Source organism: Nelusetta ayraudi, unplaced genomic scaffold, assembly GCF_046127955.1.
Source record: "Nelusetta ayraudi isolate G7.1 ecotype Tasmania unplaced genomic scaffold, CSIRO-AGI_Nayr_v1 ptg000146l, whole genome shotgun sequence".
NCBI lineage: Eukaryota > Metazoa > Chordata > Actinopteri > Tetraodontiformes > Monacanthidae > Nelusetta > Nelusetta ayraudi.
The window spans coordinates 28,619-45,681 of record NW_027466196.1 but is presented as its reverse complement, the minus strand read 5'-3'; the positions used below and the strand labels follow the sequence as shown (position 1 = coordinate 45,681).

Here is a 17,063-nt window from a genome sequence, read left to right as displayed (position 1 = left end):
TATATCTGCTCAAAAACTGAAGTTCTCGGGAAGAAAAAAAAAACAATATTAATGTTTTATTGTGCGTACGAAAGAAGACTGTTTAAAACATGAGAAAAAAAAATAGGAGGAGCCTGCAAAGAAGTTAGCTGAGTGGGAAATGAGACACAACAGAAGTGGATCTGCTCAAAGTAAAATCCAAGTGAAATGAGTCGATTCTGCAGCACTGCTCGGTGTTTGTCTGTGTTTCCGTCCCATCAATGGAATACCCAGACAGGAGAAAAACAAACAAAACAAAACATATTTTACTTCTTCTGCTGCTCCACCTTACAGACCAGTATGTGATAAAACACACAGCCCTTTGTGATGTCTAAGGGGGTTTCTTCCCCCCCTCCACTTGCAAAAGTGGAAGAGCATCAGCGGGAACAGGAGGCTGCAAACAGAGGGCTAAATATGCTTCTGTTTTTTGCACATTGACAAAATAGAGATCTGAATGGCAACAGTCTTGATTGGTGTCTACATTTAGCACAATGTGTTGGTTGGATTGGTCTCAAGTATATCACATTAAAAAAGTTTTAAGGTACAACATATTTTATCTTCTTGATGAAAACATTGTATAAACATCATTGTAGCTTTATGACAAATTTCAGATTCAGAAAATGGTTCACAATTTCAGCTTTAAGCACAAAGAAGGTCTAATTATAATCTGATGAATAGCTAAACGTGGTAAAACACATTTCTGTTTAAAAAAAATGACAAAGAAAAAAAACAGCTTCACCCAGATCTGGTTTATTTTATGTGTCCTCCTCTCAGAAAGAACGAAATTAGACCTTGTCAGAAGTGGGTTTTCTTGATATGTAAAGATACTGTGAGACGTGTTATTTTGTCTCTACTGTTAAAAAAAGAAAAGAAAAGAAAAGAGTTGGGGTAATATAAAAATAATAATAATCATAATAAGTTAATTGACATAAATGTATTTGGAGTACCAAAGAGTCGGAAATGATTGGTGCCTGACATAAAACCGTCATATTGATATTCCCGCCTCTCTGTAGACGACGCTGCTTTTCAATGACGTGCAACACCGCAGACCTGTACAAACTGGAGTGAGTGGCAAGGTAAAAAGAAAGCCAGACAAACAAATAAAAGCGCTCTACATTTTGTGATAGTAAACATGAAACAAAAACAGGAAGTAGACACTGGGCAAAGACGACACACACCATATTTACACAGTACTGAGTGTTAGTGGCCACGCTGGCGGCAGCAGACTCCAGACTCGTCCTGCTCGTTTCTGACGTCGGCTTCCACCAAAACGGCGTCCGGTAGGAGGGGAGGGAGGGGCTGGGTGTTGGGAGGGGCATGGAGGGGGGAGAGGGGGTTGGCGGTTCGGCGGCAAGGGGGCCTCACGCCGGCGTCTGAGCGACGGCGGCTTTGGCCTCGGCCGACGCCCTCTTCTCCTTCCGCCCGGCGTACTCGCCGATGAACGAGCCGTCCTCGTTGAACTGGGCGTCCTCGTCGGCGTAGTCCACCAGGCTGTCGCCGCTGTCCGCCGCTTTGATCTCCCCACTCAGCGAGCGCCGGCTGCCCTTCAGAGGCTTCTCGTCGTTGTCGCTGTAAGAGAGAGAGACAGAGAGAGGGACAGAGAGAGAGAGAGAGAGAGAGAGAGAGAGACAGAGAGACAGAGAGAGCGAGAGAGAGAGAGACGGCCGGATCAGGGTTAGACTGAGGCTAAACCTCCTGTCAAGTCTCTGGAATTTAACCTTCCACTCTCCATAAACTGTACATATATATATATATATATATGTATATATATATACATATATATATATATATATATATATATATATATATATATATATATATATATATATATATATATATATATATATACATATACATATATACACACATACACATACACACACACAGATGCACACGTATGTACAATGTTTTTCAACTGTTAATAATGTCAGGTGTGCCATTAAAACGATCCAATTTCACTTTTCACTGAATTGATCTAAATTGATCTGTGCTTCAAAAGGAATTTGAGCCTATTTTCCTCCCTCCCTTCCTGCCAGGATATCAGTTTTGTAAGCATCTAAACAGGCCCAGGTTTCACACTGAGTGACTGTAAATGAATAAAGAGAGACCATGTTGTCATTATCTGGCTAAAAAGCTTTGTTTTATATACATACATTTTTATTTGGTGGTGTGCCATCATGGGATTTATTCCATGCAAAAAATGTACCACGGCTCAGAAAAGGTTGAAAAGTACTGTTAGACAAACCCTTTACATGGACATTAAGTACTGTTCTTGAATGTGCTCCTCGCTGCCCAGTTTGTCTGGAGAGGGGCAAATCAATACATGACTGCTTGCCCGTGTTGCAGAAGAATGTGCACGCCGGTCAAACTTGTGTGATTTTTTTTCCTCTATCCGTTGAACATTTTAGTCGATGCTCCTCCCCTTTCCATGATGGCAGTCCCAACACATTTATTGGCACCAAATGTTTTTGTGAAAAGGCGGCACTAACGGCTTTATTCTTTTTCACGTGACACTTTAGGAAAGACTCCACTGTTGATACCCTGTTTTACTTATTAATTATTAAATATGTATTTTTTTTATTCAGTGTTGTTACATCGAGCCGGGCATAGCTAGATGGTTAGATACATAATCCCAAGGGAAATTCAATAGTGGTAAACTGCTCATACAGACAAAACCCAGTCAAGTCAACACAACAATAGATGCACAAACTAGCAGCAGAGAGACAGAAACAGGGTCCAGGCCCCCGCCCACCATATTTGATTGACAGCTGGAGACAGTCAGCAACAAACATGAAGGCAGAAGAAGAATCAAAGATGAGGATTCAGCTCAGAGTCTCTCAGACGACCTCAGTCACAGTTTCATCAACTCGGCTGAAGAACCTGGATCAACCCAAAGTCCTGCGTGCAACGGCTGAGTGAAGGTGGTCTGGACTCTGTGGAGGAGTTTCATGGTTCCGGAGATGCTGAAGAAGCACAGAAGACCCGCTGTGTGGTCCAGGTACACTCCCACCCTGGAGGACTGAGGACCTGAGACATCAGTGCTGATGTTGTTGTGAGAAAACTCATATCCACCAGAGGAACAAACTAGACGCCAGGATTTTTTATTGGATCCAAATCCACTTTCCACTGACCATCCTGATCTGCTGATGTTCCTGTAGGTCACTGCTATGCCAACCCACCTCCCTCTCCACTCCACCTCCCAGTAGCATTGTCCAGTCAGACTCTCTCTACTCAGGATCTGATAACAGTCAGTAAATCTGTCTGAATTATCACTAAAAGACTGAACTCTATTCATGAATGTCACTTTTCTGTCCTCCTGAGACAATAACAAATGTTTGTTTGCTGTGTTTGGATCCAGAGTGATTTGACGTGAATATCTGAGGAAGTCCTCTCTGCTGCTGGGTTCTGGTTCATCAAGTGAAACATCAACGTTTCTCACAGTCCATGAGATGTGTGTCTGAGTCTCCATCAGAACTTCCTGTATTTTATCTCTGAGCTTGGACACAGCTGCTGTCACATCGTCAAAGTATCTCAGAGGATGGATCTCCAGCCTGGAGGAGTCTGGAGACTGACTGAGTGCTGGCAGTGAGGAGAAGTTGTGGAGAAACTGACTGTCATCCAGTGTGTGTGAGATCTTGTCCAGCTCAGCGTCTCTCCTCTTCAGCTCAGTGATCTCCTGCTCCAGCTTCTTCTGAAGATCTTTGACTCGACTCACTTCTGCTTCCTGTGTGGATCTGACCTGGTGCTGAACCTCAGAGCGTCTTTTCTCCAGCACACGGATCATCTGGGTGAAGATGTCCTCGCTGTCCTTCACTGCTTTATCAGCAGAGCCATTGATGGACTTCACCTCTTTCTGAAGCACCTTCAGGTCTTCCTCTTTGTGCTGGGTCCTCTGCTGGATCTCCTGCCTGGTCATCTCCAGCTCTCTCTGCCTCTCAGTCCTCTCTGCTGCTGCTGACACTGTGTCATGACCTTTATGTTCATCCACAGAGCAGAGATAACAGATCATCTGCTGATCAGTGCGGCAGAACATCTTCATCACCTCATCATGATGAGGGCAGATGTTCTCCTGGAGCTGCTGGGTGGGATCCACCAGCTTGTGTCTCTGAAATGTTGAAGACCGGAGATGAGGCTGGAGGTGAGAGTCACAGTAGGAGGCCCGACAGACCAGACAGGACTTGAAGGCCTTCAGTTTCCTCCCAGTGCAGAAATCACAGGCCACATCTCCAGCTCCAGCATAGCAGTGATCAGCAGGAGCAGCTTGGAGTCCAGTCTTCTTCAGGTTCTCCACTAAAGCTGCTAACATGATGTTCTTCTCCAGGACAGGCCTTGTTGTGAAAGTCGTCCTACACTGAGGGCAGCTGTAGACTCTCCTCACCTCCTCTACATCCCAGTGGTGTTGGAGACACTTCCTGCAGTAGCTGTGACCACAGGAAGTAGCAACTGGATCCTTCAGAAGATCCAGACAGAGGCAACATGATAAGAGTTCTGGGTCCAGCTGAGCTCCTGACTGAGCCATTTCACCTCAGAGAGCGACTGACTGAGTTCTACTTCCTCAGCAGTGAAACCACATTGAGTTGAAGTTGAAGGGACGAGGTAACAATAACGAAGAACATTAAGACAGTGCTATGATTGGCTGCAGGGAGCAGAGAGGGAGGGGCTTATGTTGCTCTACATCATTCCAGGAAGAGGAGAGTCAGGGTGGATGTGCATTTTTTTTCTCTTTTGCATGCAAACATACACGCAAGCACACACACACACACACACACACACACACACACACACACACACACACACACACACATACACACACACACTTCTTGTGTGCACTGCTGCTTGGAGTGAAACATCTCTCACGGTGAAACTCTTCAGACTGGATCAACCTGCTGGACTGGAGGAGTCGACCGGAGAGAATGAAGAAGATTCAGCAGCGTCTCCTTCATTAAATGATTCGTTCAAGCCCAAAGGGACTTGCTCGGTCTATTAGAGCTTTGCCGCCTTCGCTCAAGGGTGAACTTCATGTTGTGGCCCGAAGAGTTGATATGTTCAGTGAAGGCTTCCACTCCCAAAGTGTATGGCAATTTGTCTGTGAAGGTTGTCAGTCAGTTGTCAGGTTATTGTAGTCTTGAAAGCAACTGGACTGGTTCTGGTCACTGTATAAGACTTCTGCAGTGCAGAAAGAACTGGACTGAGAGATGGTCCCTCAAAGGCAGAAGGGGTGACCCTCCTCAAACTGGGAACTCTAAACTGGTTCTTTCTTTGAGTGTGAACGGTTGTTTGTCTGTGATGACCTTCTCCTGTAAACTGAACCGACTGAGCATTGAAAGGCATTGAGGGCTACAGTGCAGTTCAATGCCAGCCAGCACGGCCGCTCGCTAACAGCTGTGTCTCCCCAAGCACCAATGGGAAGCAGGCAGCAGTTACCAGCTGACTGCACTGGAGGGGACTCTGGGGTGACAGGGTCTTCATCAGGTGGCTGCTCATGCTAGTCGTTGTTTTCCTCTCAACCTCTCAACTCAACCGTCCTGCTGCCCCCAGTGAACTTTCACACACATTTTTTTGTTTTTTAAACATAATAAAACCAAAATATGTAGAAATTAATGACATAGTGGAAATGAGTGATTTTGCCCAGACGGTTTAATACGCAACTCTCTCTTTTTCTTTTGGCTGTTTCTGTGCGCACCTTCTTTTCACCAGGCTTAAAGTTTCCTCCTCAGCCTATCAGCTCTTCTCCTTCTCACTGTGTTGCATCACCAAATCCTGCTCTCCTGGGCCCTACTTTGCTTCCAACCGAGCTTTGTTCCCTTATCGGCTGATGTTTGTACTTGGTTCTCTTTGTAAGATGTATTAAAAAAACATATATAAAAAATAAAAAAAAACACTGTCAGGATCTTTCAAAGCTGCACTGTCTGGTGGCTGCTGGGCTGTTTGTTTGTTTTTTCTTCAGATCAGCATCTCTGTCCATCCCAGACTGTAAATACTGAAATAGTGGCGTTGTTCTCAGGTGTGCGTCGCCACCACCAAAGTGGAGTGAGATCACACTTCTCACTTTGAAGAGATTGATGAAGCGTGCCTGGGTGCTACAGATTAGCCGCTTTCCAAATGAGGCCGAGGGCGACCAGCGACCAGCCGGAGACGAAGCACGCACGTCTCTGTGACGATGCAGCGACAAACACAAACACCACTGCTAAAGGTGAAGGAGGAGGATGGTGATGGAGGGCGGGGAGAGGGTGTGGGGGGTCGGGGGGGTACTACCACACCGACTACACAGGAGTGTAAAATAGCGTCGGGGGACAGGGGGAGGGTCTACCGCCGGTTTATCACACAGTTTCTTACTCGGGCCCGCTGTGACGTCCGGAGCAGGAGGGAGTTTAAGGCTCGGTGTGAACTTGACTCACACTGCCTCGTCTTTTCCCAACCAGAAGAGAAAATGAGACGGAGCGTCGGGAGGCGAGGATGGAGACAAACCACAGCGGAAGGTGAGGCAGAAGAAGAAGAAGAAGAAGAAGAAGAAGACGAAGTGTTGCACAGGAATTGCAGCGAGGTGGTGAAACAGCGCCAGAGGGGGGCGCCGCTCTTACCTGTATTCACAGAAAGTGTCGTCATTCATGCCCTGGGACTCCACGTCTGGGTGCAGGTCCTCTTTTTCTTTCACTGAGGTGAGAAAAAAAAACAAAAGGCGGAGAAAGAGAGAGAGAGAGAGAGGGAGAGATGAGTGTGTTACACCTGAGGAACAGCTGGTGGAGACCCCGCCCCTCCCCCCTTCTGCATTTGCCCCCGAGCGAGACCCCCGACTCCCCCCAACCTGATTTCACAAGCCAAGGAAGAAGAACCACCGTGTGGTGCTGAGGCTCACTTTCCTTCCAAGGAGAGCCACTTAAAGGGTCACGTGACACGTTTCAAGATGGAGCGCAGTGTTGTTCAGCTAGCTCGCTCTACGGAGGCAGTCAGAAGGGGGAGGAGCCAAAGTCTGGCATCAAAAAAAATCCCGTCTGGTTTCCACTGTGAAAACGTGTCGGGTTCGGGAACGTTTCAAATGGCTCCGACAGGGTGAGGGGCGCTGCAGAGTCTTTTCACTTTTTGTTCTCTCTCAAGGAAAGGTGTCGTTTTGTGTGTGTGACGCAACACCACAGAGCACCCGCTGGCACGAGGGAATGAAGCAGGAGGTTGGCTGCAGCTGCGGCCCGTAATGAGAACTTAATGAGAAAACAGAGGACGGAGCCGCCGCGATTTTATTGTTTGGTTGTTTTTTTTTTTTCTCTCTCTCTCTTGAGCTGACAAGCAGAGCGATCCCTCGGCCGCTGCGACAAAGCTGACGGCTATTAGCCGTGACTAATAAAGCTGATAAGGACTCTGGTGTCGCTGACAGGAAAGAACAACACCCAGACACCAGAGCGGATGCCATCACTCCATCCTGACTGCAGCATTTGCATTTTATTTATTTATTTATTTATTTATTCATTTATTTATTCATTGTGTCTGGTTTTGTTTGGGTTGTCGCTGGCCCAGCGTCTCAATGATGCAACACTGTAGGAGTGGACGAGCCGCATGAAGGCTCAACTTTAGGGACGGCTGTGTTAGTTTACATTGAAAGAAAAAATGTTGGTAATAATAATAATAATCATGATGATGATGACGATGATGATGACGATGATGATGATGATGATGATGATGATGATGATGATGACTTCCCACCTGAGTATTTTCCTCCTTTGTTCCTGTTGACGAAGCAGGCGATGAGCACGACCAGCGTGAGCAGAGCGATGGCGCACATCAGGCCGATGAACCAGCCCTGGGTGGAGATTCCTCCATGCACGCTGGCCAGACCTGCAGAGGGAGGGGAGGGCAGGGGAGGGGAGGGGTGGACGGGAGGAGGGGAGGAGGGGGTGGATTTTAAAGAAGAAAAAAAAAAGAAAAAAAGGAAAAGAAAAGAGAAGCCGGTGACTTTGACACGCCTTGGCCTTTTCATCGGGACGCTTGATTGAATGTTTACAATCGACGCAGCCGGTCGCTCTGCTGCAGCGGCGGCCTGTGGAAAGGCTCCAATATTAATATTAAACAGCTAATCCGGCTTGTCTAATTAATCAAGCGAGGGGGGGACGCTGTACAAATTGCGATTCCTCGCAGCCGGCCGACGCTGCCAAATTCAATCCGGGTGACGGCGGCGGAGGCGGCAGCTCAAGGACGGTGGCGGCGGCGGCGCGTCGAAGCCCTGTCCAGCGGGAGGTCAGTGAGCTCCGAACGCTCCGAACGCTCTGAATGTTGTTGGTTTTATTTTACTTTTCTTTTCCGACCCTCTTGACTCCTCCTCAGCCTGCTGACTTGGTCAAGAGAACCTGCCAGAGGAAATACTGGAAAAGATCTCGAAATAAAGCCACAATAAAGACGCTGTGAGTTGCCACTGAAAAAAAAATAAAATAAATAAAAAAGATTTCCTGCAAAGCAGCGATTTCACTCTGCCTCATTCTTGCAGCTCAGTGCGTAAAAACTGGTGAAGAAGTCATGCCAGCAAACAGACGGGTCAGACAACAAAGAGGATTGTGCAGCGTGAAGATCTGAAGGTCTGGGGTCTGGGGGGCCGAGGGTCTGGGGGGCCGGTGGTCTGGGGGGCAAGGTTCGAGACATAGTGACCTTACGGATCTTTGCGACAGCGCCGCTAGCAGCCGAGCTAACGTGGGTGAGGAGTCGAGACAGAGGAGGCGAAGAGAAGGAAATAAAGGAGGGTTAGTAAAAAAAGGACTGGAGGAGTTTTAGGAGAGGCGTCATTAGGTAGTGAAGGATGCTGCTCTTCACCTTCCCCTTAACTGTGTGTGTGTGTGTGTGTGTGTGTGTGTGTGTGTGTGTGTGTGTGTTGTGTGTGTGTTTTGTGTATGAAGAGGCATCGATTCCCCCCTGACGGAGAGAGCTGCGGAGATCAGCTCAAAAACACTCCACTCTTCAAAAAAAGAGAAAGAAAGGAAGCCTGCAGATTGTACAACAACCTGAATAAACTAAATCCCCAGCAGCCGATGGTTGCAAAGCGGCCGGACTGCTGAGATCTCACGTCCGAAATCCCCCACATTATCATCACTCAAGTCTTCAATCCATTCATTCCCAGCTCTTTTCCCAAGGAGCCGTGACTAAAGCAGGAAGTGAGGCTAGCTGGCTGGTTGGCTGGCTGGTTGGCTGGTTAGCTGGTTTTGCGTAAAGCAGAAGATGCCTAAAAACATTGAATCTCATTGGTTCACTTTGGTTTCATGCAATCAAATAAACTGCGTCCTACTGTAAAGAGGTGATGGTGGTGGTGGTGGTGGTGGTGGTGGTGGGGGGGGGTCGCCACTTTAAAAGCCAGCAGGCAGTGTCATGGCAAGGATGGAGAGCTGGAAAAAACCCTCAAAGCTCCAACTGATCTGCTCTTCTTCTCCCCAGTGCTGAGAAAATCCCAAGAGCAAATATCCTCCTCCTCCACCTCCTCCTCCTCTTCATCCTCCTCCTGCACCTTCTTCTGCACCCCTCCTCCCCCACCTCCTCCTCCTCTTCATCCTCCTCCTCCCCTTTATCTGCTTCCTCCTCCACATCCTCCTCCTCCTCCACATCTCCCCCCTCCTCAGCCTTTTCCAGCCCCTCCTCCTCTTCCTCAACTCCCCGCTTCTCCTCCTTTTCCTCCTTCTCCTTCTCCTCCTCATTGTCATTCTCCCCCCTCTACCCCCCACCACCTCTTCCCCTTCATCTTCCTCCTCCCCCTTATCTGCTTCCTCCTCCACATCCTCCTCCTCCTCCTCCTCCACATCCTCCTCCTCCTTTTCCTCAACTCCCCGCTTCTCCTCCTTTTCCTCATCCTCCTCCTCATTGTCATTCTCCACCCCTCTCCCCGCCTCCTCCACCACCTCCTCTTCTTCTTCCTCCTTTGTACCTCCTCCTCCCCCCCCCCCCCCCCCCACCCCCCCGCAGTGCCACTGTTTACCTACTTGGAGATTACAGGGAGATGTCAGGTGACTGGCCGCTCGATACGCTGACTCGTGCCAACGGTGGCGGCGGCCCAACAAATCAATCACCGACAATTAGACGTGTTTGTCCCCTCCGAGCGGCTCGGCAGCGGCGCCGTCGACTCGGCGTATGGATCCTGTCGGCCCGTATTTCCCCCGTGGCGGAGCGGCGGAAATTAAAACCCTGCCTGTTCCATCGGCATGGCGGCGGGGAAACAAGGCGGTTCTGCAATCTGGCACGTCGGCTTCTGCTGGGAACCAGGACCAAACTGCAACGGAGTTTGGAATCTGCTTTTTTTTTCTCTCCCACAATTTAAGATGGACGCTTAATAAAAAGAAACACAGCAACGGCAGCTTTGCTCAGCAGTGTACAATCGCCGTCACACAGCTGCGGCCTCGTTGTTGCTGGTGGGAGTTTGAATTTCGCTGCTTCCATGTCATTTCTTCCTGTGTCGTTTTTTTTTTTTTTAATTCATGTTTCTGCTTTGTTTCTTCAAAGCCATTTATTTACACAGATTCCTGGCCGTTTCATTTAATAGGCTCAAGATTAGAGGGAGGCGGCGTTTAGTTTCCTGCTCTGGCGTTGCTCAGTGTTGTGTCGGTTCGTGTTGTGGGCTCTACCTATGTTGTGTCGTGTGGGTTTGGTCATGGGGGACTTTGGCGTGCTGGGAGGTGAGTGGGGAGCTGACTGGCCTGGAGGAAAAAAACAAAACAAGGGGTTACCATCGGCTCCCCAGTGCCGGGGCTGCTATGCTACCTACACCCCCGACTGTTAGCACACATGCTAGTTGCTGCTGCATTCTAGGATTAGTAGCTACTCACTAGGACGACACGTCTCTGCACGTCTACACTGTTCACTGCGAATGATACCCCCCCCAAAAAAAACAAAGTGGACTAATGTATATTTTTATTTGTGTATTTATTCACCTTTTCCTGCACGTTCTTGTTTAAAACACGGAACATTTTGCATGGCTTAACATCGCCTCCTGCCTTTCGGCTACGCAGGCATCATCATCGGCTTGATGGGCGAGTTGCACTCGGGGCCCCCGTTGCTCGTGGATAAAAGTCAATATTGGTTTACGGCCGCTAATGAGCCAAGATGAATATGAATCTATAATCAGGCTCCTCATTAACGGCCGCCCTCGGAGAGGAAAGTGGCAAACTTTCTCCGAGCAGCAGTGGACGTTTGTCTAATGAAAGGAGGCGTCGGAGGGCCAAACAGCGGACGAGGTCGACGAACCCCAAACACCAGGAAGCCTGTTTGGCGCTTTGTAATTCTGACAAAGTCAAGATAATTAGATTGGGGTCCTCAGCACCCACACGTTCAAACGCCGACCAAAACTGCGTTTCTGACAGCGATGCACTCCAATGGGAGATGCAAGGTTATTGTTGAGCTAGCAGAAGCTAGCTTGGTCCGAGGACAAGCAGTGCAGAAATATTTGGATTGGTTGCGGCGACGTTGAAACCAGTTGCGTTTCCATGACAGTTTTTTTTTTTTTTTCAAAATAAAAGCAATATTTCTAATTTCTAAAATTCAAAACCTTTTAGGCATATTTGAGAGGGTTTTCCCAAGTTTAGCCGTTTCCATCACCACTTTTTTATTGAAATATCTTTTTTTTTTTTTTACAGTTTTGCACGATACTAGAGGTCATGGAAATGCAGCCGCTGTTCTACATCGCCTAAAGATTCTAGTTTCTACATGTGGATCATGCACTGGTACCCGACAACAACAACTACAACGACTACGACAACGGCCTGACATGCCATACTACAGCACAATACACTAACTGTACTGTCTGCTAGATGGAAGAGTGCGTGATCACTGTGAACCAGCGCAGAGCTACATACTGGTGCGGGCAGTGGAAGCCAGAGTTGGAGCTGCGGGAAATTAGAATAAATAAATCATTGAATGAATGAATGAATGAATGAATGAATGAATGAATGAATGAACGAACGAACAACACAACAGGACAAAAGGGACAAACGATGCATTGCCAAGCTGAGGGTTACAACACAGTCACGCAAATGAACAATTACGCACACACACACACACACACACCACATGGCAGGCCATCAAAGTCTACGCTCACAGCAATGTGCAATTAACTGAAAACGACACGCAAACACACACACACACACACAATTGCAGTTTGAAAGTACTTTCATGTTAAAACTTTCATGTTAAAGCAACAGAGTTGCTCTCTCTCTCTCTCTCTCTCTCTTTCTCTCTCACACACACACACACACACACACACACACACACACACACACATACACACACACACACACACACACAGTCCTTCCTTCCTGTAAGAACTCCATGTCTGAACGTGGCAAGGTGAAGAGTCCCCGGTTGGGCTTCGAACCCCACACTCAGCAGAGTCATGCACGCTAACCAGTCGGCCAATGGGAAGCTCCCTTTGGCCAAGTAGCCAGAGTGCACGACCAATCAGAGGCCTCGTGACAGGACTGTCACACTAGCAGCCAATCAGGTTTCCCTCTGTGATTGAGGAGGAATCTTCCAGTGAATCACTCACACACTCAGCTCTCAACACCTGCATCTCCCCGACTATCACCCCCCCCCCCCAACCCCCCCCCCCCCCCCCCCCCCCACCCCAGCATGACCACCAGTGACCCAAATCCAGGTGGTGGGCTGCTAGAGTAACCTTCTCGCTTGAGGAGCCAGAAGACCCAACAGTGTTTCAGTTTTTACTTGAAACGTCAACGTCCAACTCAGTCGTTCTTTTTTTCTTTTTTAGCAAACCGTCCCTTTAATCCACCCACCCCCCCGCCCCCCGTCTTTGGAATCCATGACCTCTGACAGAAGCGGCTTCTTGGGTTGTCAAAGGTGCAAAGCCCAATTACTGCCTCTCTCCCACTGGGAGTCCATCCATTGTGCGCAGCGCCACAGCCAATCCAGGCGCAGTTTCCTCTTTCATTTCCTGTCCAATCCTTCACAGAGCCGCCGCCCACCATCTCGCCCCGGCCGCCACCACTTGAGCCGCAGCCACAACGACGTGTAATTGAAAAGATGAGATTAGATGCCAGCGAGCCGCCTCATTACGGCCACGGGAAACACTCGCATGATTACAGCGTGTCGGCATCAAGAAGGGAATAAATAAATAAATAAATAAATAAACAAACAAAGCCTGTGGTTCCCGCCTCCTGCTCCTCTCTCTCTCTGGGCTGATTGTTCCACAGCCGCTGCTCTCTGTCCAATCAATAAGCGCTTGCTCTCCGGTGACAATGACAAATGAGAGCTTCCCCCCACGGCGGCGGCGGCGGCGGCGGCCGTATGAAATTGTTTATCTGCTGGAATGACTGAGACGGAAGAAAGCCGACGCTCGGCCGCATCGCCGGATCACCGTCCGTCCGCTGCCGTCACGGCCTTTCACTTTCTGTGTCCTCCCCAAATGTTAAGCCATGCACACACGCACACACACACACACGCACACACACACACACACGCACACACACACACACACACACACACACACACACACACACACACCCTGCATAGCCGCCCACTGCTCTACCGTGTGGAGCTTTCCAAAGCTGACGGTCAAAATAATTTGAAAAAAATGATCCCACACGTTCACATTTCCACCAAAGCTGCGTTCAAAACATCAAACTGCGCAACTGTGTGTGCGTTCCAATGGAAGACGCAATGTTTTCCGCAGCTTGCAGGAGGGGAAACATTCCGATTGGAGCTCCTGTTGTCTGGTTCACGCACCGGGAACCTACGACAGCAACACTACCGGACTTGTTGAACTCAGGTTCCACAGCACAACACTACACTACTGACACTGCTGTCCGTAGGGGGTGCCGTCACTGTCACTCACTGTGCTCCAGCGTGGTGGTGCTCTCCTCGCTGGCCACGGGGCCGCAGCCCACCGTGGTGCAGGAGCGCAGGTAGAACCTGTACTTGGTCAGAGGTTCCAGGTCGTGCAGGGTCCACTTGGTGACGTCGGGGTCGCTGATGTCCACGGTCTGCAGGGGGCCGATCTCAGTGTCGTTGACTGGATTCGGAAAAGCAAGACAAAAACAAAGGGAACAGTGGAAGAAGTGTCAGAAAGAGACACTCAGCGTCCTCCATAGCTTCACATTTTCCCTTCGGACTCCCGCTGCAAAGTCGACAGCAAGGCAACCCACAGGAAGGACATGCTTAGCCCGCTGTTTGCAGCCTCCTGCAGAGACCGAGGCTTTGTCACAGGCGCTTTGCTTCCACATACTGCCAGGGAAAGTGGAACAAGCCAAAAGCAGGAAAAGACGGACGGACGGACGGACGGACGGACGGACGGACAGACGTGATCTCTGGGGATTCACCGGCAGGGATCAGTCTACTTCCTGGAAGGCCTTCCAGCTGCTCAGTCCGACAACATTCGGCCTCTTCCCACTGGATCAGCATCACACCGCGTGACAACTGTCGCCTTCGTTAGTACGACGCAGGACAGCGGAGCTAAAATAAAATAAAAAAGCACTTTTTCTGCTTGTTTTTTTTTTTTTAAGTCTCGTTGCGGCACCAGACAGTTTTATTGCATCGGGGGTCCTTCCTTCACACCAGCCGTTCCAATTGAGAGAACACAAGGCTTTTCTTTTCTTTTTTTTTTTTCTTCTTAAATCATTTTCACACATAAACGACAAAACGATTTGGATATTCCTGCCGCACTCTGATTGGCTCAGCTTCCGTCTCGCACGCTGCCTGGGAAAATATAATCTAACGGCTGGCATTTAAAAACAAACAAACAAACAAACAAGCAAGCAAACAACAGAAAAGAATTGCTTCCGTGTGACAGCCGAGCCGAATAAAGCGAATGTCATTTGTCATTCCACACTCCCGCATTTGCTTTATTGGCTTTATTAAAAGGCGGCCGCTGGTCGGGCTCCCGAGTCGCTTGGAAATATCACTCAGAGAGACGACGGGCGGCGCTCCGCTCATCCACGACGCAGCGGCCGTGTCTGAGCCGCTAACGGGTGTCATTTTTCACAGCGCAAAGCAGCCGAGGCGGCGGCGGCGGCGGCGCTCGTGTTCACTGTAGCAGGAAGAAAGGAGGCGGCAGGTGCTGAAAGTGACCTTTGCTGTGAGGAAAGTGTAACGACGGCGGCGGCAGAAACAAAGACGTATAACTCCTTTCTTAGGGCGACGCCCACAGGGACGAGCCAGACTTCTGTGTTTCTAGTTATATACACACTGCCAGTCACAAGTTTGGACTCTAGCCTGTGAATTGAATGTCTTTTCTCTCAGTCTCATGACTGTTGACATTAAAGTTCCTCAGTTAATTACACAATCATTGCTTTATTCAGCAATTTGCTTTTCATTTATTTCTAATTTTTACTTCATATATGTGGACATGTATTCTATTTTTCTATTATTCATGTAAAAATGAAGCATCACATCCTGTGTAAACTCTAATTAAGTCAAAATTAATTCATCTTTCTTCTTCTTCTGCTCTAGTTTCTTTCCTTGCAGCTTCACTACGTCCCTCACGATGCTGAGAAGTCCCTGAGCGCCGAGGCTGATACGCACCCAGCTGGTACTCCAGCAGGTAGCCACTCAGGATCCCGTTGGGCTCCGGCGGCGGCGACCACACCAGAGACACGCTGTGCTTGTGGACGTCTTTGACGCTGAACAGTGGGTTTTTCTCCGGGACTGTGGAGCGGGAAACAAACACACACACACACACACACACACACACACAGCCAGAGGTCAAATTCCTCAGGCCCAGCTCCGCTCTCCGTGATTAGATCTTCCCACCGGACGGTGATGGGAATCGATGGCCTGGCTCGGCCTTGCTTTCCGGAGTCGCTCACCTCCCTCCGGGGTTCTGAAGTTGACGGCGTGGCTCCCGGGGCCGTTCCCCCGCCCGTTGAAGGTCATGACGATGAGGCTGTACTCGGAGTAGGGCGTCAGTCCCGCGACCGCGGCGTGGCTCCGGTCCCCCGGGAACGTGAGCGTCTCTTTGCCTTGGTGGCTTTTGTGGGAGTCGGCGAGGCTGCGGAGGCGCCACCAGCTCAGCTGGCAGAGGGGAGACAACACGCAGGCGGGGACGTCCAACTTTTGTTCAACTTTGCACACAAATGTAAGTGTGAGAGAATTACTAATGAGGAACTGGCGTGTGTGTGTGTGTGTGTGTGTATTTGTGGTGTTCCCGCTACAGCGCTAGGCTAAAAGTGAACAAGGTTGGGCTGGAGAGAGTGTTTGGAAACAAGGTCAGGGCCACAAGCAAAGGCTGATTTTGTGTTGTTGTGTTTTTTCTGTTGTTTTTTTTACCCTGTAGCCTCCCAGATGTCCATGCAGCTTGTCCTTGTGCACCCGCGTCCAGCTGACCTTGACCACGGAGCTGTTGATCACCTCCACCGCCACGTCCTCGGGGGCAGCAGAGGGAACTGCACAGACAAGAAACAGGCATCAGAATATTGGGAAAATAACTGAAAGTCACTCAAGGAAAAAAGTACGACTGGTGGGGGAAACGCAAAGCAGCGATTGGCCGGAAGTAAAAGAGCCCAAACTCCAAAAAACAGATTTAAAGGTTCCGTATTGGTCAGAATTCCCCTGTTTTATAGCAACAAGCTGGTTTAGGTTCTGTCAAAAAAAAAAAAAAAAAAAAAAGCCTGTTCTTAGGGAAGCGCATTGCTGCCACCCTTTTTTTTTTCCAATGTGCTTCCGTACGTTCTTGTCAGGCCTTGTCAAGCGTTGGCTCCGCCCACATAGAGGCGTCCTTTTTACTCATGAGAGGATGCTCCACTGAATTCCGGGGTGAAAAATAATCAACCTAAAGACAGCTAGAATATAGGAAACAAACACAGCTAAAACTAGAGCTAATTAGCAAAACACACCACTCACAGCCGCAGGATCGTTGAAGCTAGAAGGCTTAAGCTAACATTAGCACGTCTACTAGGGCACGAGCTCTGCCTTTAATAACACCCTGTGTGGACGAGGACACAAGACAACAAACAAGCCAGGGCTGGTGACCTGAGGTGACCTCCCGAGGGCAAATCCAGAAGAAAGCTAAACACAGGGGAGAATTTCTCTTAGCACAGCAGCCGGCGCAGTGACGGCACACAACCACAAGACAGTTC

The 17,063-nt window shown here is 49.0% G+C and overlaps 2 protein-coding genes across 4 annotated transcripts in view; both read right to left on the bottom strand.

Annotated features, from left to right (window-relative positions):
* Positions 1-17,063, bottom strand: part of chl1b (cell adhesion molecule L1-like b) — a 29,439-nt gene continuing 12,376 nt past the window's right edge. For 2 of the 3 annotated variants that reach the window (XM_076013385.1, XM_076013386.1), the window contains 7 exons: positions 16,255-16,370; positions 15,795-15,999; positions 15,511-15,633; positions 13,826-14,002; positions 7,719-7,845; positions 6,600-6,677; positions 1-1,587 (listed from right to left, as the gene is read on the bottom strand). In XM_076013385.1, the coding sequence (XP_075869500.1) occupies positions 1,380-1,587; positions 6,600-6,677; positions 7,719-7,845; positions 13,826-14,002; positions 15,511-15,633; positions 15,795-15,999; positions 16,255-16,370 (1,034 nt within the window). In that variant the 3' untranslated portion in view covers positions 1-1,379. Of the gene's footprint in view, positions 1,588-6,599; positions 6,678-7,718; positions 7,846-10,604; positions 10,677-11,831; positions 11,862-13,825; positions 14,003-15,510; positions 15,634-15,794; positions 16,000-16,254; positions 16,371-17,063 lie in introns of all 3 variants that reach the window. The other variant, XM_076013384.1, reaches the window with a different exon arrangement.
* On the bottom strand, positions 2,333-4,773 carry LOC142879865 (tripartite motif-containing protein 16-like). The gene has a single exon (XM_076013392.1). The coding sequence runs from the start codon at positions 4,535-4,537 to the stop codon at positions 2,870-2,872; it is 1,668 nt and encodes a 555-aa protein (XP_075869507.1). The 5' UTR covers positions 4,538-4,773; the 3' UTR covers positions 2,333-2,869.